This window comes from Zeus faber (genome assembly GCF_960531495.2).
Source record: "Zeus faber genome assembly, chromosome: 15".
In the NCBI taxonomy this organism is placed as follows: Eukaryota; Metazoa; Chordata; class Actinopteri; order Zeiformes; family Zeidae; genus Zeus; species Zeus faber.
In genome coordinates this window covers 20,561,868-20,580,517 of record NC_137194.1, presented here as the reverse complement: position 1 = coordinate 20,580,517, position 18,650 = coordinate 20,561,868, and the positions used below count along the sequence as shown (strand labels likewise).

General features: G+C 47.2%; 1 protein-coding gene across 1 annotated transcript in view; it reads right to left on the bottom strand.

Annotated features, from left to right (window-relative positions):
* Nucleotides 1-18,650, bottom strand: part of LOC307241247 (cadherin-4-like) — a gene marked incomplete at both ends in the record, with an annotated part of 250,920 nt that overhangs the window by 70,851 nt on the left and 161,419 nt on the right. The window contains one exon of the mRNA XM_080015287.1: nt 3,805-4,031. Coding sequence (XP_079871413.1) covers nt 3,805-4,031 — 227 coding nt within the window. The remainder of the gene's footprint in view (nt 1-3,804; nt 4,032-18,650) is intronic.

Here is an 18,650-nt window from a genome sequence, read left to right as displayed (position 1 = left end):
GATTTGATTGGTTGATGGTGGCCATTCTGTCTATTTTGGGTCCAAATTTGTAGGAGGAGTTACAAAAAAAGACAAAAAACCGAAATGGCACAAAATCACAACGCAAATGGACGCTGAATGAGATATCGCCATTGAAAGATATATGACTGCCATAATACCACCTATTAACCAAAGTACGCCAGATTTTTCACGGTGCCTCAGAGTCATATCCTGCGCATATCTACCAAATTGATAGGACGACTGATAGCACAATGCATTGATGATTTATGGGAGAGCATGTCAAATAGGCCCCGCCCGGACATTTTTAGTAAACTTCAAAAATGAATTGTGGCTAAACTACGGGGCGTAGCAAATGTCCACTGGGGAAATTGCATTCGGGGCAGTACAGACATTCTGTGGGCCAAGTCTGATGAACATTGGACCATAGCTGTAGGAGGAGTAAGGCAAAAAACATTTTGGACAAAATTCAAAATGGGGGAAAATCGATCACGACGCAAGTGGCACTATGCGTAATAGACTCGACATCACCCAAGGAATCCATGGATGGAAGAATTTCATTTCTACGACCAGCGGGTCAGAAGTTATTAGACAAAACGCACTTTGTGCTGGACCCCTAATAAATAACATGGAATACCAGGCACATTCTCGCACACACACACACACACACACACACACACACACACACACACACACACACACACACACACACACACACACACACACACACACACACACACACACACACACACACTGAAGCTATGTGAACAGGAGTCAGTGAGTGTGAAATGGATGCGGCCCCCCGGCCCCCGGTGCCATCGGCCCCAGCCAGCTGGCCGGGGTCCCGGCTCTTCCCCTGCTCGCTGCACTCTCCCCAAACCCTGCATGCTTTGATATCAGCCAGCCCCTGGCTACCCAGACATCTGGAAGTTATTATTCAACAGAGCGCGCCACAAAGCGCCATTTCCATAATGAAACATCACATTGTGCTTCCAACGCCCTACTTTTTTTTTTTTTTTTTTTTTTACCCCCTCCCCTCACCTACCTGATTGTTTCAATAAATATTGTAAATTGTGAATCCCCCCACTCATCAAATACGTGTGCAATAATATACGTGCAATAACACTGTACAACCTAGCAACAACAACCTACTAACAACCTACTAAATACATGTAATTAGTTATGAACATAATTTATACGTATACTGTATATACGTACATATATTTATACCCATACCAATAACTTATCCTGTGCATCAAATCACATTGTATATTCTGTATATTTTACATATTTGATTTTTAATTTATTTTCCATTCTCTTTATTTTACAATTATTATTATTTTTTTTTTTCTCAGTGTCCAAAAAAAGTATGTTTTTTTAATGCTAATTGTTGGCAGACACCCACCAATAATGACCATGACAAATTCCTAGTACAAAGTCATTCTCATTCTCATTCACATTCTGACCGCTCTGCTGTGTCTTGCTGCTTAAGGCTGAACACCATCTCCAGCAAATCAGCTCCGTCACATCATCTCCATCACATCATCTCCATCACATCATCTCCGTCACATCAGCTCCATGCATGTTGAGGTAATCCAACCGTATTTGGATTTTGGATTCTGAACTTCGATCTATCTTTTATTTAATGTCCTTTCAACTCAGTTCCTTAAATGCCTACAGTTAAATCACTGCAGATGGCGATGCAAATGGCCAGTTTAAGTATTTTTTTTGAAACAAGGATTGCTGCGGGATATCATGTACACAGAATGTTCTCTCTCTCCCTCTCTAAATAAGCTACGTATAAGAGGAAATGCATGACTGGCACCCAAATGTACACATGTATTACACATGCAACAGTAGATTAATATGAGTAAAGAAATTGCATTTTATTGGTCTAAATATGGAAATAAATATGGTAAGAAAACCAACAATTATTGTAACAATATTGGAATTAAAACAAAGCCTAAACAACAATTCAGTAATGATAGGGCTTTGAAAGCCCTATCATTACTGAATTGTTAAACTTTATGCGCAGTGCAAGTTGTTCGGAGTGACTTTTTGGTTACTCCGATTATACGATAAAAATGTTGCTTGAATAAGGAATAAACAGAAATGAACTACCATATGTATACTACTATACTATAGAAATACTATATATATTAGTAGTAGTAATATTCTATTATAGCTTGTTATGTTCTGTTCTGTGCTGTTGCTACAGAGAAAAAAGGTAAAAAAAAAGGTATTTATTTTGTTATTTCTTACCCAACCCAAACTGAAGTTAAACAGAGCTCCAACATCTAATTACTCTGGACTACCACAATCCTCTGTCAACAAGTTTCACCACCGGTGCCTAAATTCCCTAAATTTGAGGACAAAGGACAAAACAAAATGGCCACAGACTTTATTAAGACTGGGCTACATGCACACCCCCACTGCAGCATGGGAGTAAGATCAGAACCTCGGTTAAAAAATACCCCAGCCCCCCCGAATACAAACACACTGACCCCGAAAAATAAATGTCACCGGGTCCTCAGCGCATCTTTTACTCCGTTTATTGAGTCGGTATTGACATTCGCTTTAAACGCTAGGTACGTCGCTCTCTTGACAACATTTGGGAGATTAAACTGCAGAGAGTGGTTTTGCAGAAAACACATAATCAGCCAGCATCACGGATCTTTTACTCATTAAAACTAAGAGTTCCCTAAACAGCTGAATGACAAAGAGGAGCGAAAGAGCACAAACTGGCTGCGCCCGCATTTTTATTTCCCTTTGGAAAAATACACATTCTGTTCTATTCCTCCATCTAAACAGAAATATTAAACGCAGACCGCCTGCTTCACCAGCCAAGCCAAGCCCTGCACCGATACGCCGTCCTGTAGAAGTTTCGGGGCTTTAGGGGTGGATACTGCCAAGCTTGAAGAACAGTGTGGGGGAGATACTAACACATGAATGCATGTGTGTGTGTGTGTGTGTGTGTGTGTGTGTGTGTGTGTGTGTGTGTGTGTGTGGGAATGTGAGGCAAAATTTGGCGCAGGAAGGGCCATCACACGGGGAGAACATTCGTTTTACACATCGTTTGAAAGCTCTTGATGACAGACAACCCCAGTGTTATCAATAAAATGAAGATCGAAAAACACAAAGGAAGGCCGAAGAGGCCACATTCAATTGAGTTTACTAAACAACCTTTTAGAATAGTAATTCCCTTAAGCCTAACCTATGCTGACGTACAAGTAGTTCGTACTGCGTGTTTTGCCGTCTGCCGTAAAAATTCTGAAAATGCCTCTTTTGAAACAAGCGCTCGAACTGCAAAAGCGTATTTGTGTCCCCAGGACAAGAGAGGGCGCGAAATCAAATCTATATGTATAGTTCTCGTTCTCTATAGCTTAATCAAATAAGTGCTGTATATTGTGGTACTCCATGGGTGCAGGTGCAGGTTGGTATCTACGCTCGTGTGCTCTCAGTGGTTCTCCTGCGCGACTCCTCTGGAGCTGAGCTGAGCCTGTGGCCACGTGTTGCCGCCGTTACTCGATGTGATTAGCGGTGCAGCAGATAGCAGCTATCAGATCAGACGTGTGCAGCGCCGCGCTAATGAGCACGGCGGAGCCGAGGCTGCGGCCGCCGCTCCGCCGCCCGCCCCCCCGCCCCCGCGGACGCCCGCCAGAGGTTGCTTGGGAGAGCCGGGGGGGCCGCGGGGCGCTATTCCCTATTCCGGCGGAGAGCGGTGGAACTCGGTCGCGGGAAACCTCTAGGTCCGTGAATCCCGCCGAAACCGCTGTTTGCATGCATCCGACTTTTTGCGTTCCTCACCTCGTTGTCTTCCTCCCGGGCCACCGGGGGGTCGATGAGCGCCAGTTGCACCACGGTCTCCCAGACGTGTGCGTGCGGACCGCTGGCCGTCACTTTGAACTGGACCGGCTCGCTCAAGCCGGCCCCGTCTCGCCGGGCAACGATGGAGCCGTCTGCCCGCACGCCGAAGGCGGGGTCGCTGCTCGTGAAGACCACACCCTCTTTCCCGAGGCAGTTGTTAAACTTCACTGTGGATAAGGAGAGGGAGAGAAAGAAGAAGATGTAATAGAGAACGAGGGAGTCATAGGAACACAGGCTTTTTTCACCCCCCCACACACACACACACACACACACACAGTGAAGCCATACAGTGTGTGTTTTACTTGAAGAATAAATGGTTTTAAGTGATGTGACCTCTAATGACCCGTAGCGAAGAGTTCTACTTGATCAATGTTAACGATAGGGGTTACGGCAATTCAATAAGCACTCGTTCTCTGAAAAAAAAATCACCTTCCGCCATCCCATAAAGACCGATGTCTACATCTAGCTTCACTAATTAAGCATAATCATTAAACGGACGCAGTGTAAAAGCCCATTAGGTTGTATGAGCAGGGACTGAATTAACTGATTTAACCTGAGTCACTGGAGTCTGCTTGCCATATAGTGAGCTACACGCCCTACTGGCTTTAAGTGTGGCTAACGAGCTGCAAACGAGCGTAAAAATATGAAAAAATAAAATAAAATGCTCTTACCATAGCAACCTCACTATCACTGATTATAAAACAATAAACAGTAAATACACAAAGATAAGGACTCTGGTGGGCGGAAACTGCTGTGTCTCGATGCGCTGCTGATCTCGGTGGTCTGCGATTCTCGACCACAAGTCCAAAACCATCTCCCAAAACCTTTGAATTATGAAGCGCAGACATCTCTCTAATGCCATGGACACAAATCTCGAGATAAGGAATCTAGCGATGGGCGAGCAGTCGGATCGCCTTGTGAGCGGTACACCCCACGGCGCTCGGCGCTCACGGGAGCGCGCCATGACTTCCCTCTGATCTGGGGCTTTGCACGGCAATCTCCAAAACACCTGTAGGGGAGCGTGAAAATCAGGCCGGATTCATGTAGTCCGAACTTGGCATAAGGGATTATAACGTCTAGACGGCAACTCATGAGGGAACATCATGCCAAAGACCGCGGCTCAATCCCGCCTACCCTCCATCGCTTTCCCTTATCCTATGTACCCCCAGAGCAACCCGCCAAATCAGACCTCCACCGCACGGGGGAAACACAACTTTTTAGTTCCGCTTCACTGAGCCCCGAGGCTTTTTAAGGGCCTGCGCAAGGTTTTTGGCTAACCTCTCTGACAACAGACATCCAGAAAGACACTCGAATCCATTAAAACCTCCAAAAAAAAACAACCACTTGCGGTGTTGGCGTACGGTGGCAGGCGCTGAGAAAGAACAAGCGTCGGATCCTAGACAGTCGGAGATAGCGGGGAAATGGGTGGTTTAAGACAACCAGAGAGGTAGAAAAGCTTCAGCTGTACCACATCTTTTTTTTTTTACCTCTCTTTGTATGAGGAAATATTCGAAAAAAAAAAAAAAAAAAGAAGGGAAAAAGCTTGGTTTGGTTTATCCCTACCTCCTCTACTTTTTCGCTCTAATCCTTTGCCTACTCCCTCCATCCTAATGTTTTGCAGCCTCTGTGAGAAAAGATAATGCTTGCTGGGTGGGTGGGTGTGTGGATGGATAGATAGATAGATGGATGGGGGACGACAACAACAAATATAACATTTGGCAAACATGTGCGCTGCAAATATAAATTTGGACAGCGGCCTGATTATATTAACAAAACAGGAAGTAGAAAATCTAACTCCAAACCGGCTTTATTGTCACGGTAAACTGCTCATATCTGTGGACCAGTCAAATGGGAGGATATAACAAGCTGCAGGTGGCTCGTCATCTCTCTCTCTCTCTCTTTCTCTCTCTCTCTCTCTCTCTCTCTCTCTTTATCTCTCTCTCTCTCCCTCCCTCTCTCTTTTCCAGTCATTGTCTCCACGCTGGGCACGTTGCCAGCAGTGCAGCAATGCTGCGGTCATGGAAGGCGGAGGTCTGCGGGCTGTGGTCTCGAACGGGGGGTGGGGAGGAGGGGGGCATATTTAATATCTCACAGCCTGTGTGTTTGCACGTCCCATAGTGTGTGTGCTCTTGGGTTGTGTGTGGAAGCGCTTGTGATTATGCAGACTTCCACAGTGTGGTACAGTTTGAAAAACTCTTATCGGCAATGTCAAACGCATGAATTAGAGAGTAAAGAAAGTGAGGTTGTGCGTGTGGACTTGTGTGTGTGTGCATGTGTGTGCAGATGTGTGTGTGTGTGTGTGTGTGTGTGTGTGTGTGTGCGTGCGTGCATACGCGACGTATTGATTTGTATGATTAGCTGCTTGTCTCTGCGTCGACAAGCCGAACTAACTGCTCCAATAGCTGTGAACCAATAGAGTGACAGGCCAAGCATCCATTTGGAAATACCCAGAGGATCCCTCGCTTGGACCAATTAGGGGAGAAGACAGTGCCAAAAATACCTCCACTCTGCACACACACATGCACACACACGCACAAACAGAGCTCCACCTCCACACCAACACACAGTAGCAGTGATTATAAAAGATCAGCTCCCATCGCCACAGTGGAGCTCAACAGCCCCGGTTCCATACACAGGTTTTGTAAAGCCGAAGGCCGAGGCTCTGCATTGATCTGAAAGATAACGCCGAGAACCCCGACGTGCCTCGCAGACGGCCCAGATCCCTTATTTCTTGGCTGTGTCAAAGGACGACATCATAGTATGAAAACGCCACCGAGTTATCACTGCCAAGGTCTGCGGTTCCTGAAGAGGAGCGCACGGGCTCGTCAGCCGACCAGGGCAGACAGCACAATGCCGTTCTTCTTGCGCCCAAAATCATCCTCATTATTTTTCATTATAATATCCCTGTCCATTAAAAACTCTCGGCATGTTGGCGCACCGTGGCAAGAAAGACTCTCCGTCTCCGGGAAAGGGAGCCGCGCTTTCGTCGGCAGCCAGTGCTTGACCACGCCCCCTGGTCCGCCACAACTTGTTTTCAGCGCTTACATGTATTAATTAGGCAGGAGGAAAAGAGGGTGCACGAAGATGCCACCATCGCTCGCTGTCAATTGTGTGCCTTCAGGGGTGTGCGTGCGTGTGCGTGCGTGTGCGTGCGTGTGTGTGTGTGCATGTGTTGTGTGTGTGGGTGTAGAGTCGGCGCTTCCTATAGGTCACTGCGCGGCGTGTCCCCGTGCCTCGCCGTCACCTTTTTTGAGCGAAACAAAAAAAGCACTGTGCATTACGGGGGCACTTTCTCTACACGTTCGGGGTTTTCAAAATGTGGTCCCCCTTGAGTGAGGTCAATGTTTACTTTCACATCTCGTTTATCAACACCTGAAAATAAGTTCAAGTGTACTTATTGTTGAGTATATACACAAGGCAGATCTTTTGACTCCCTCACTTACTTTTTATAAGCCCTTCAAAATAGGGATTAACAATCGTATTTTCCTTCAGCAGGGACAGCAGGGAATAGTAATAATGCACCGAAGCTCCTTCCTCACTCTCCGACCGAGCTGACACAATGCAGTTGACAAGTGTTAAAATGGGAGCGGCGAGAGAAAAAAAAAAAAGAGAAGAAAGGATACAATAGAGGACAGAGTGGTGACGCCAAAAAGAGGGTGTTGAAAAGTAAGGTGAGAGAGAGAGAGAGAGAGAGAGAGAGAGAGGGACGGAGGAAAGATGGAGATGGAAGGAAAGGACGCAGATGGGAGTCATGAAAATCACTGAGAAAACTTGCCTCTACAAAGGTATTCTGGTGTCACGGCGTATTAAATAGTCCAATGCTAGTTGTATATTTCGTGCGGAAGCTGTGGGTTACACTGCTCTTCATCCATTTTCGGCAACTGGATGCTGGCTAATCAGAGAGTGCACTGGCTCTTTCTCACACGGACACATTGGAACGGAAGGGATCCTCAGATGGCTGTTTAAACAGGTTAATTGGGCCGGACTCCCATGAGATGGGGACAGATGGACAGATGGAGGGAGAGAAGGAGGGCTAGAAACAGGGGGGAAGGATAAAGTGGTCGGTGGTGAGGGATGGAGAGAGAGGGGGGGGGGGTGTATGGCTGCTGATTAGAGCGGGGAGTACGTGGTCTAATCAAGGCAGCCCGGAGTCGGACGGCGGACGGAGGAAAAAGACTGGATTGCAGGGGAAAACCACGCCCGACACGGTGCGAAGCTGCTCGCTGCTACTTGTGAATCTGACTCCAAGGCAGGAAATCAGCAGTAATCATTTTTTGTATATACATCAAATCCAGCTTTTATGAGGCAGGGCTTGGGTCCTTATTGCTCTTGAAATCGTCACATGTGCCCGAGAGCAGTAATCCTCAACATACTGCATTTACAGCAAAGGTCCTCAATTTGAAACGCATTAGGCCACGGACCACATTTGTTACGATTTTATTTGTAGATTCTGACAAATTTGTTGTTTGCGATGAAGTCCAAACCTCCGGGCCTGCCCATACTACTGTTTGGAGATAGTAGCTGTGTTGAAAATGAAATAAAGGTAATGTTTAACTTCATTTGGGATTCCGCCGGATTCTTGAAGGAAGACCCAATGTTGAGAAGCCCTCCCCCGGAGGGTCATAATAATTATTTGATGCAACCCTAACTGCCGACTTGATGATGACGGACAAAGTTAATGACTGTTACCAATGAAGTTATTGGGATGGAGACGTCATCAGACGTCCAATACAGCGACACGGCATAATGCAAATAATCAAACATCTCGTACAATTTGTCCCAAAACATGAGGCCATTATCTTATCCGGACTGAAAGAGCGGGCGATGACGGAGAGGGGCTTTGGGATGCGGACTCGCTTTTAAGTGAGCTATTTTGGATTCCTATGACACTTACAACTATAGAAAATGTGTGGGTGGGGAAACATTTGGGGTGATATTTATTGCAACCTCCTTTCTTGCGCTGACGCTCAAGGTACGACAGAAGTAGCCTGAGCGCACCGATAAGGGTTTGACACTTTGGCAGGGGATGCGGTTTCTCAATCGGAGCGGCGCTCGACATCTCAATGTGTGATATTTTGGAAGACCCTGCCATTGAACGGCCAAACAATATTTAGATTGAAACATTTTTCGTTTGGCTTGGCTGTCATTTCGAAACCTATGCAACCTATGTGGTTAGGAGGTTGGAGCATCGTTGGTGTGACGGAGGAGGGTTGTGCGTGTCACATAGGTATCAAGGAGTCGCCTTAGTCCCATACCGATAAAACGTGCTAATTTTCTGTATTGCAGGTTTGAAATACTCTGGCAGTTGAGTGAAGTCGACACAGAGGGATGGCGTCAAAGCATTCAAACTCTAACCCCGCCGCTGAACTTTCATGTTTCATTTTAAACCGCATCGCCTGGCGGAGAACTTATAATCATGTCAAACTTATAACAAGTGAATTCTGGATGAAATAAAACTGGTCTAAAAGGCTTGCGTTTTTAACTTCCTTTCAAGCGACATAGATAGAATACTTTTCTTTAACGTTCTGCATTGACAACACCTACTCTCGGCAGAGAGCATCGGTTTAAATAATCAAGGACATTTGTGAGATTTAGCACGATGTGTCTTGACTATCAATACCAACCTGATTGTATGTGTTTAATATTTATGGGACTTTGGAGGAATGAGGGGGGATGGACATTCCTGTTCCACTTGACAAGCGTAGACCATTAGGAGCGGACAAACAACTCTTAGTTAATTAACTGAGAAAGAATCTTTCCTACTTACACAGGGTTGCCACCGGCAAAATAGTTACGAGTGACTTTAATTATAGACTGTGCAAGCAACGTACTGTATGTGTTGGTGGCATGGTCTGGCCGTAAAGTTTTGGTCTGATGATACCCGGCGACAGAAAACTTCCGGGAAAACATCAAGAAAGGAGTGGTATATCCCGTAAAAAAATATATATATTTTCGCGCATCTTCTTCGTTTTTTGGCCCTTGCTTCTTTTCCAAAGGGTTATTTTTAGCGCAGAGAATATTAATTCTAGCGCCGGACAGTGTACCACACAGCGAGTCGAGGAGGATACAGTGTTCTGGATACGCTTGGCCAGAGGCGTCTTATGTAAAATTAAGCAGCTTTACTCTCTCTTTTGTTTGGTTGAACGCAGATACACTCCACTACACCACTTTACTTTTTCCTGGTAATAAAACCCAAAATGTCAGCGAAAAACATTCCGTAGGCCAAGTCCTGGAACTTTCTACTTTGGACGCTATAATACCTCAGGAATATTTTGTGCACTTTCTAGCGTCGTCGACGGAGTATTGGAAGGTAGACAGAGGTAAACAGACAAACAGACATGTGATTAAGTTAAATTGCACCTTCATAATCCCTGCAAGGGACATCTTACCGTTGTTTGCATGCATTGGCATAGACACACACGCACGCACACCTACATGCGCACAAACACTCACACACACGCGCACATACTCTACAGATGCACACACACACACAGACACACACGCACGCACGCACACACACAAATGCGGTGATTGTTTTCGGCTAATCAGCATCTCTCTAATGACAGATTAGTATTCCTCTAAACAAGCACAGAAGCGCTTGAACGCTCTCCATCCATTCTCTCCTGCCGAGCCGAGGCTGAGCTAGCGACAGCGCTCCAAACACTCACAGTGTGTGTCGCCGCTCTTTGACTCGCGTCAGCCAAATCAGAGACACGTTACAAAATAAAACACAAGCCACAACGCCGAGAAAAACCAAGGGGGAACTTCATTATGCATGCAGACAATCTTTGTTCTTCCTCTTGGATGTTAGTGCAGAGCAGGGGTGGACTGGTAATCTGCCATTTTCCCGGTGGGCAGATGCCCAGACCTTGGTGCCGATAGGATTTTTTACTTTTAATTGTCCAACGACCGAAGCAAGGGAAGGGGACCATTGGTTCATTTTCTATACTGACACTGGACTGGCACAATCACAACTCTAACTAGGCCCCACCCCTCCCCCTCTGTATCAGATGCCGTGGCTCAGAGCTCAGCAGATGCGCAGCTCCGCAGTAGATTTTGAACTGGGAGACTGTCAGTCCCGCCCCCCAAACCCGGCCGCCTGGGCCAAAAATGCCAATTTTTTTGTCCCGGTACAAGCCCTGGTGCAGAGACTGAAATAAAATGGATTGATGGGTGAGAAAGAATGGTGGAAAGAAAGAAGGGAAGAAGGAAATAAAGAAAGGAAGAATGAAAGAAAGGAAGAGAGAAAGAAAGAAAGAGCTGGAGACAGAGAGCGAGAAAATAAACGAGTCTTTTGGCAATTAGAGTCGGCTTTAGGGGTGATTAGGCGGAAGGCAGAGAGAGAGAGAGAGAGAGAGGGATCAGGAGGACTAAAGCCTCTTCCAAGCAGAGAAAAGCCTCCGCGCACAAGAAAAAAACTTACCAGAACTTTTTTTTTTTTTTTTGTGATAATAGTGTGTGCTGTTTTTTCTTTTTGGTTGTTTTTTTTGTGCTGAAAGCAGCATTCAGAATATCATAAACTCTGGAGAACCCGTCTCTTCTCGGCTCATCTGTCTGAGTATGGAAGTTGGACAGCCGGTTTCATTGCTTTGGGGAGTTACACAACACACACACACACACACACAAACATAATGTACACACGCACACGCACATTGGACGACAACACAAAAAAACCCCCACATTTACACAGCAAACCACAGACGATATCGCCATGCTCCTCTCATTTCAACACTTGACTCCCACTTCATTCAATTTGGCCTTTTACCCTGACTTTCTGCGGTTACGGGAGAGAGAGGAAGAAAAAAAAGATAGAAAGAAACCTCTGGTTGCATTCTGTGGATCAATAGCGTACAAAATCCACTGATGGATCTGATACTTACAGTATAGGTTGGCCCTCCCCGGGGCCTCGGTGCAGATATCCCCGTATCGCTTTACACTACACTGCGGAGCTGAAAGCTCCAAGCCAGAGATCAGATAGCATCTGACCGCAGAAGAGAGGGGAAAAGTGATAGAACAGCAAAGGAGAGCACCAGGGGTGGTGTGTGTGTGTGTGTGTGTGTGTGTGTGTGTGTGTGTGTGTGTGTGTGTGTGTGTGTGTGTGTGTGTGTGTGTGTGTGTGTGTCTGTGTGTGCATGCGTGCGTGCGTGCGTGCGTGCGTGCGTGCGTGTGTGTGTGTGTGTGTGTGCGTGTGTGTGTGAGTGTGCGTGTGTGTAAAGTGTTGGTGTGGCGGAAGTTGTCAGTGCTTGTCCAGGCTTTTACATATATTATGCAAACTTCCACAGTTTCCTATTTTTGTCAAAATGTGAATTGTTGATACAGTGGTTTATTGTTTATTGTTTATTGTATCATTTGTATTGCCTTTATTAGATGGCTCTGTCGGATACTCGACTCTGTTGGTCAATATTGACAATCAGTAGTCAGCTATTTCTGAATTACAATTTCCACGTCTGCGAGCCTGTATTAACTTATCCAGCTATTAATCTATTGATCAATACATCAATTGATCATCTACTGTATCCATCTTGTTTTTCAGCGTGTCCTCGTCACTTTGGGAAGGGTGTCGGGTCGGCTGAGTCCTGAATGGATTTGGGTTTGCTTGCCCAAATTCTAATTTCAGGGCCCCCTCATCTGTTCCCCACCAGAAACCAAAAGTTTCCAATGCTATTTGTCTGGGACACACATGCCAACGTCAGTGTCTGAGTGTGTTTTCATCCTTTTCCTTTCTACAAACCGCTGCATCTTTTCTCTTCCCTCGTGGAGGAGCGGAGCAGCACTGCAGCAAACTCTGTCATACAAACATAATAAAAAAGGAATAAAAAAAACGAAACAAAAAAAAACAAAACATAAAAAAAACGTCCTGGGGGTCAAAGGTTTTAAGTTTTAGACAGTTTTTCAATATTTGCCTCGGAGCAAGTTTTTTCGAATGAAAGGAACAAAAAATAAATAAATAAATAACCAAAACCATTTTAAATGAAAAACAAAAAAACAAAAAAAAAATCATTTTCACATTGTTTTCTCAAACTTCCCCGAGGAAACGCACAACACTAAATTGCTTTTTCCCCCTGCTGCTGGAGGAAACGGAGGCTGCAGTTCTTAAATCTAATCAAAATCTCTCTATCAAAACTTTGTTTGTTTGTTTTGCATTTTTCAATTTCAGAGCCCCCCCCCCCCCCCCCCCCCCCCCCCCCCATCATGGGAAAAACATGCAGGTATAATTATGACATCTGTACGGTGGATAAACCTTGTGGTTTCCCAATGTTGGAGGCTTACAGTATATCAGGACTTTCACCCCCCCGGAAAGATAGACATCAGACTGCAAAAATCCAGTTCCAGGGGCGGGGTGGCTGGGAAATGCAATTATGATTCTGAAGTTTCACAAAGGAGGGAGCTCAGCCGAAAGTTCAACCAACGGACAAATCAGGGCTTCAAGAAAATAAAAGAGCGGTACAGAAGAGCAAAAGGGACAAGGTTCAGTTGGACGATCCTTCTAAAAGCAATACTTATTGGTTCATTCCCCCCTTTATTGAACTGTCTCTTATTTAATCTCAGTGTATCGCACACGTGTATCTGTGTGTATCTGAGTGCATGTGTGTGTGTGTGTGTGTGTGTGTGTGTGTGTGTGTGTGTGTGTGTGTGTGTGTGTGTGTGTTTGAGTGTGTGCATCCCTCCAGCAGGGCTATGGTGTCTATATATAGCTGCATGTCTGAGCCAAGGGATAGGCAGTAGTCACTGACGATCACTAACAAAATCTCCTTAAGGACACATGTGGGTTTGTTGTGTGTGTGTGTGTGTGTGTGTGTGTGTGTGTGTGTGTGTGTGTGTGTGTGTGTGTGTGCATATCATTTCCCCATCACTGAGCGCTACTGTCAGCAGAATCAGTGGGCTTTGCATCGAGGTGACCAATACATATCAAAACTGTCATATAGATGTTCCTCAGTGCCTGTAGGCACCGACGCAGCATATCTCAAGGATATAGTTTGGATGTGCTTGTTTGTCTGTGCGTGTATGTGTGTGTGTGTGTGTCTGTTCCAAGATAAAGCATGAAATGCCCACTCATCTAATGCGAGGAGAAACCTGTTTGCCTGTAAAATAAATGTATATAAATACGTTTATAATAAATAAATAAATATAAAACCTCTCGTGTGTAAGCAGGCGTAGTCACTTCGCCTCACTTCAACTGTTGATAACGTGCACGTTGCTATGACAGGCCAATTAGTTCATCAGGTAACACCTACACACACACACACACACACACACACACACACACACGAGGCTCGAAGAGACAATCACAGCGGCTCGAGGAGACTGGAGGCAAGAGGTACCACACGAGCACACACAAACACACACAAACAGGGTGAATCAGCCCCAGCAGCCCCCGCTGACCATCCAGCAAAACACACACACACACACACACACACACACACACACAGACACACACACACACACACACACACACACACACACACACACACACACACACACACACACACACACACACACACACACACACACACACACAGTGGCATTGGCAACAGCTGCATACATATTGTTAGTCAGCCTGTCAAAGATGTGACAGTAGCCTTCATTGCAGCTAATTGTAGTGCAGTCTAGCAGGAGTAGGCCCTGGAGGTCCCTGGGAAGCTATGTGCATTGATATGTGTGTGTGTGTGTGTGTGTGTGTGTGTGTGTGCGCGCGTGTGTGAACATGCACTTAGGTGCTTAGGCTTTAGAGCGAAAAGTGGGTGTGTATGTGTGTGTGGGAAAGGAACTTATAAGTTAAGTTGTTCCTGACTGCGTGTATGTGTGTGTGTGGTCTGCTGACTGTATGTGTGTGTGTGTGTGTGCGTGTGTTTGTGCGCGTGTGTGTGGTCTGCTGACTGTTTGTATGTGTGTGCGCGCGTGCGTGCATGCATGTATTTAATGTGTGGTCTGCTGACTGCATGTGTGTGTGTGTGTGTGTGCGCGTGCTGTGTACAGGGAGAAATAAATTAGTAGTGTGAGCAGGTTTCTCTGACAAGTCCTGTTAATGAGAACATCCTCCAGAGCCTTTCGGACCGCGGAGAGAAACGCGGCAAGCTTCTGAGGACAGAGCGGAGAACAGTAAAGATCCTGCGCAATTATCGCGCGCCATCTGCACGAGGAGGCCGAGCGTGTGATCGGAGGGAGAGAGGAAATCAGAAAAGTGTCGGCGAGAATGATCAAGAGAAGGACGGGGGAGGCAGAGGAAGCCGGAATTCAGTTTTATTTCCAGATTTATTTTAACTTTGGCTCCCCTCGCATTCCGCTCCCACCGCGAAGGGCGTTACCGGCGAGGACGTTTGCACGGAGCAACGCCGCCGACGTTGGAACCTTTCACAGGGGTGGGAACAAAACTCCCCTCTGGCAAACAGGTTTCAGAGATGTGCAGCATTGTAGAAAAAGTCAAAATTGCCAAAGGCGGTTGTCCCCAAAGGGTGTGCAATAGCTCCCCCTCAGCGAGTAAAAGTGAATAATATAACAGGGTTAGAGCGTTGCATTCAAAGCGCTGAAACATAAAAAAGGGACAGTGCCCGGAACGGGAGAGAGAGCTTCCCAAAACTTTCGACTCCGGGGTGAAAACGGCGACGTGGCGCGGGCCTTTGATTGTTGTCGGTGCTCTGTGTGCGTCTGCGTCTGTGCTGTCGGACACGTGACTGAGTTAAGTGTCCAACTTGGCGGCGGTTGACTCACCTCCACCTGGCTTAGTGACGCAGAGCCAACTGGCGCGGCGTGACTTTTTTTCGGAAATCACAAACAAGTGCGGAAGGGCTTAGAAAGGCGAGGGGCGCGCTTGGCTGTGTAGCATTACCATGATTCATCTCCACAAAACTGCGAAAGCTCCTGATAATCGCTTTAGCTAATCCTCGCATGCGGCGGGAAAAACAGGCGTGGAGAGAGCGAGGGGGAGGATCTCCAACCCTGGGGGGGTAGCGGCTAAACCGCGGGCGGTTGGTGGGGATGGTGACGGCGTGGTCAAAGTGTGTGTGTGTGTGTGTGTGTGTGTGGGTGGGTGGGTGTGTATTGAGACATTGGTAACAGGATGAAGGATGGAGGATTTGCACCAAGGTAGAGACCCCCCCTGTCAGTCACACTTTGTCACTCGTGGCTCTCAGCTCTCACAAGAGTGTCCGCGTCGAATCGAGAGCAAAGAAAACTCTGAGCGGAGGCGAGCGGTGGAGAGGTGCGAGGAGGGGTGGGGGTGCTGAAGTGAGAAAGAAGGCGACTTTGACAATATTAGACACGCTTAACGCTGGGGCCCTCACGCCTAATTATTGAGGGTTCAAGTTTGGGACGCTGGGGTGCGAGGGAAGAGGGAAGATTGCGAGAGAGATCGACAGAGAGAGAGAGAGGGGGAGGGAGGGAGGGATTGATCAAGACAGATATAGATCAAGAGAGATAAATATTGCAATTCCCTCTCAATGTATTTGGGACTCCCGAGGCAACAACGATCCGGATTGCCCCGTTGAAGCTTCCGCCAAGGAAAACGACTGATCCAGGTGCAGCGATTTACTCTGTCATCTACTCACTCACTTATAAAAAAGGATTGAAATTCGTCGACCATTTTGTCCTGTCTTGGAAACTGAATTCTGACGCCAACGCTCGCATCGGACCCTGACTTTGACATAATCGTTATCCTCCATGGTCGGTCCTGACGGAACGGACCTGCCCTGCTTCTCTTCCTGGATGCTAGATGCCTTCACGGGGCAAATGGAGCCTGGCCTGCAGGCACCGAGGCCACGGGGAGCCCCTCACTGGCGTCTCCAGGTGCCCGCCGCTCGCCGATGACCCAGACCCCACCGCCGTGCCGCCTCACAATAACGGGCGAAAGGTAACCTCTGACGGGCCAAAATGTGGAACGGTGGAGTCCGGGGGGAGAGGGGGGGGCGGAAGACAACAAAACAATCTGCGGGAGTGTTATCGCAGGCCTTGGAAGTTCAGCCACGACTTTGCTTTTGAAAGTGCACGGAGAGAGAAAAACAAAAATGATCATTGTCGGCGAGGGGAGGAATAGCTGAGCAGTATTTGATGAGCGCTCTTAGCCTGTAGCTATAGTGCATTAGGCGCTGATCCACCGCAGCCAGCTCCCGCGCTGTTAATGTGGAGCACATTACAATGGCACAATGACTTATGATCGCCATTAAAGAGCAAATGAATCAGGCTTCACAGCTGGATTTAAATGGCCACATTGCCACCGCTGTTTGCCGCCTATTTGGAAGCCGGCTGTTGTGTCCCTCCTCTACCCCCCTCGCCCCCCGCCGCCACAAGCCACCTTATTAGATCTGTTTTCGGGGTCAGGTCTGATGTCTCCGTTCACAGTCGCCGCGCAACCTCAACTTCGCCCGAATCGACGACGCCGTACCTTTGAGGAAAGCTACGGGAGCGTGGCCATGCTCGTGTCTCTCGATGCAGCCAAACCCCCCTCGCAGTCTTTTGAAGCCGTAATTCCCCATCCTGGTCTCCTTCTTTTCACGGCGCCGCGGGGCGGATGAGAGCGGCGCCCACTTTAACGAGGCTCGGAAGAGAGGGGTGGTGCGGGGGGGACGGGGAAGGTTGGACACATAAGAGAAGAGGACCATTGTTCTCTCGCCCGCCCTCGTTCTCTCTCACCCACGTGTTCGGTCTCTCCCTCTGGCCGTGAAATGAATGAGAGGCAAAGTGTGGGCGGGAGCTGACACGGGGATAACGGCGACGTTTTGTCGAGACCTCGCCTCGGGGCTTTGTCTCTCGGCACATGAAGGAGGAGGACGGCCCGATGCGGAGAGAGAGCGAGAGAGAGAGAGAGAGAGAGAGAGAGAGAGAGTGAGAGAGAGAGAGAGGCCGCGCAGCTCAAAGTCGACGGCGCCGAAGGTGCGTTTTTCCAAAGGCCACGGGCGCCTCGCGGAGAGAGGAGAGAGGAAGAGAGAGAGAGCACCGATGACGTGGAAAGAACCTCAGCCGCGTCTCTCCCGACGTGCAACCGAGACGCGACTGTTCGGGAAAATCCGAGCGCAATTCCATTGAAAACCACCGATGAATCGTAACGAGAAGAGCGTTCGATAGAAGAATATCCTCGAATGAGCCGACCAGGACCCTGGTGTTTAGTACCTGCTTCGCTTTCAGCAATGGAAAAGTTGAAGTTTGCAGCGTTTAAAAGGCTGGGGTTTCTTTTGTTTGGTGATTTTTTTGTGTTCCGCATTGTAATAATGTCATCAAATGAAGGCATTATGGCAATGGCTGCTTCTAATTACCAACTGCTGTTTCTAGTCAGACAAAACAAATAAACAAACAAACACATAACCAATCTAACATCTATCAAACTTTTTCTCCCTGGGTAAGATGAGGCTCCATTTATTTGAAATCCTGCTGGAACGTGATTTGTCGCTGCGCGCGCCCTCGCTGTGCATCACATCCCCAGCAGATGCTTGGTTACGACTGAGCCTCTAAAGGGACAAAACACTTCAAGGCGTTTAAAAAGAAACATCAACTAACAAACAAACAAACAAACAAACAAACAAACATACCAAAAAAAAGAAAAAAGAAAAACCAATAAGCCAGGAGAAAAATCATGACGCACAAAGCTCTGTAAAACAGATAAATAGATCAGTGAAAATCAACACAATAACTGCGTCAGCGCGGGGACAAAAAGCCTGCGCGGCGAGACGGCGGCACAATGAGCACGGCGAACATACATCACATTCAATGGCTGAGTCACCGTCTGCGTCGGGCAAAATGTTATGCTGAGTAATGATGCCAAAAAAACCAAGAGGAGAGTAGTTTATCTTTCACTA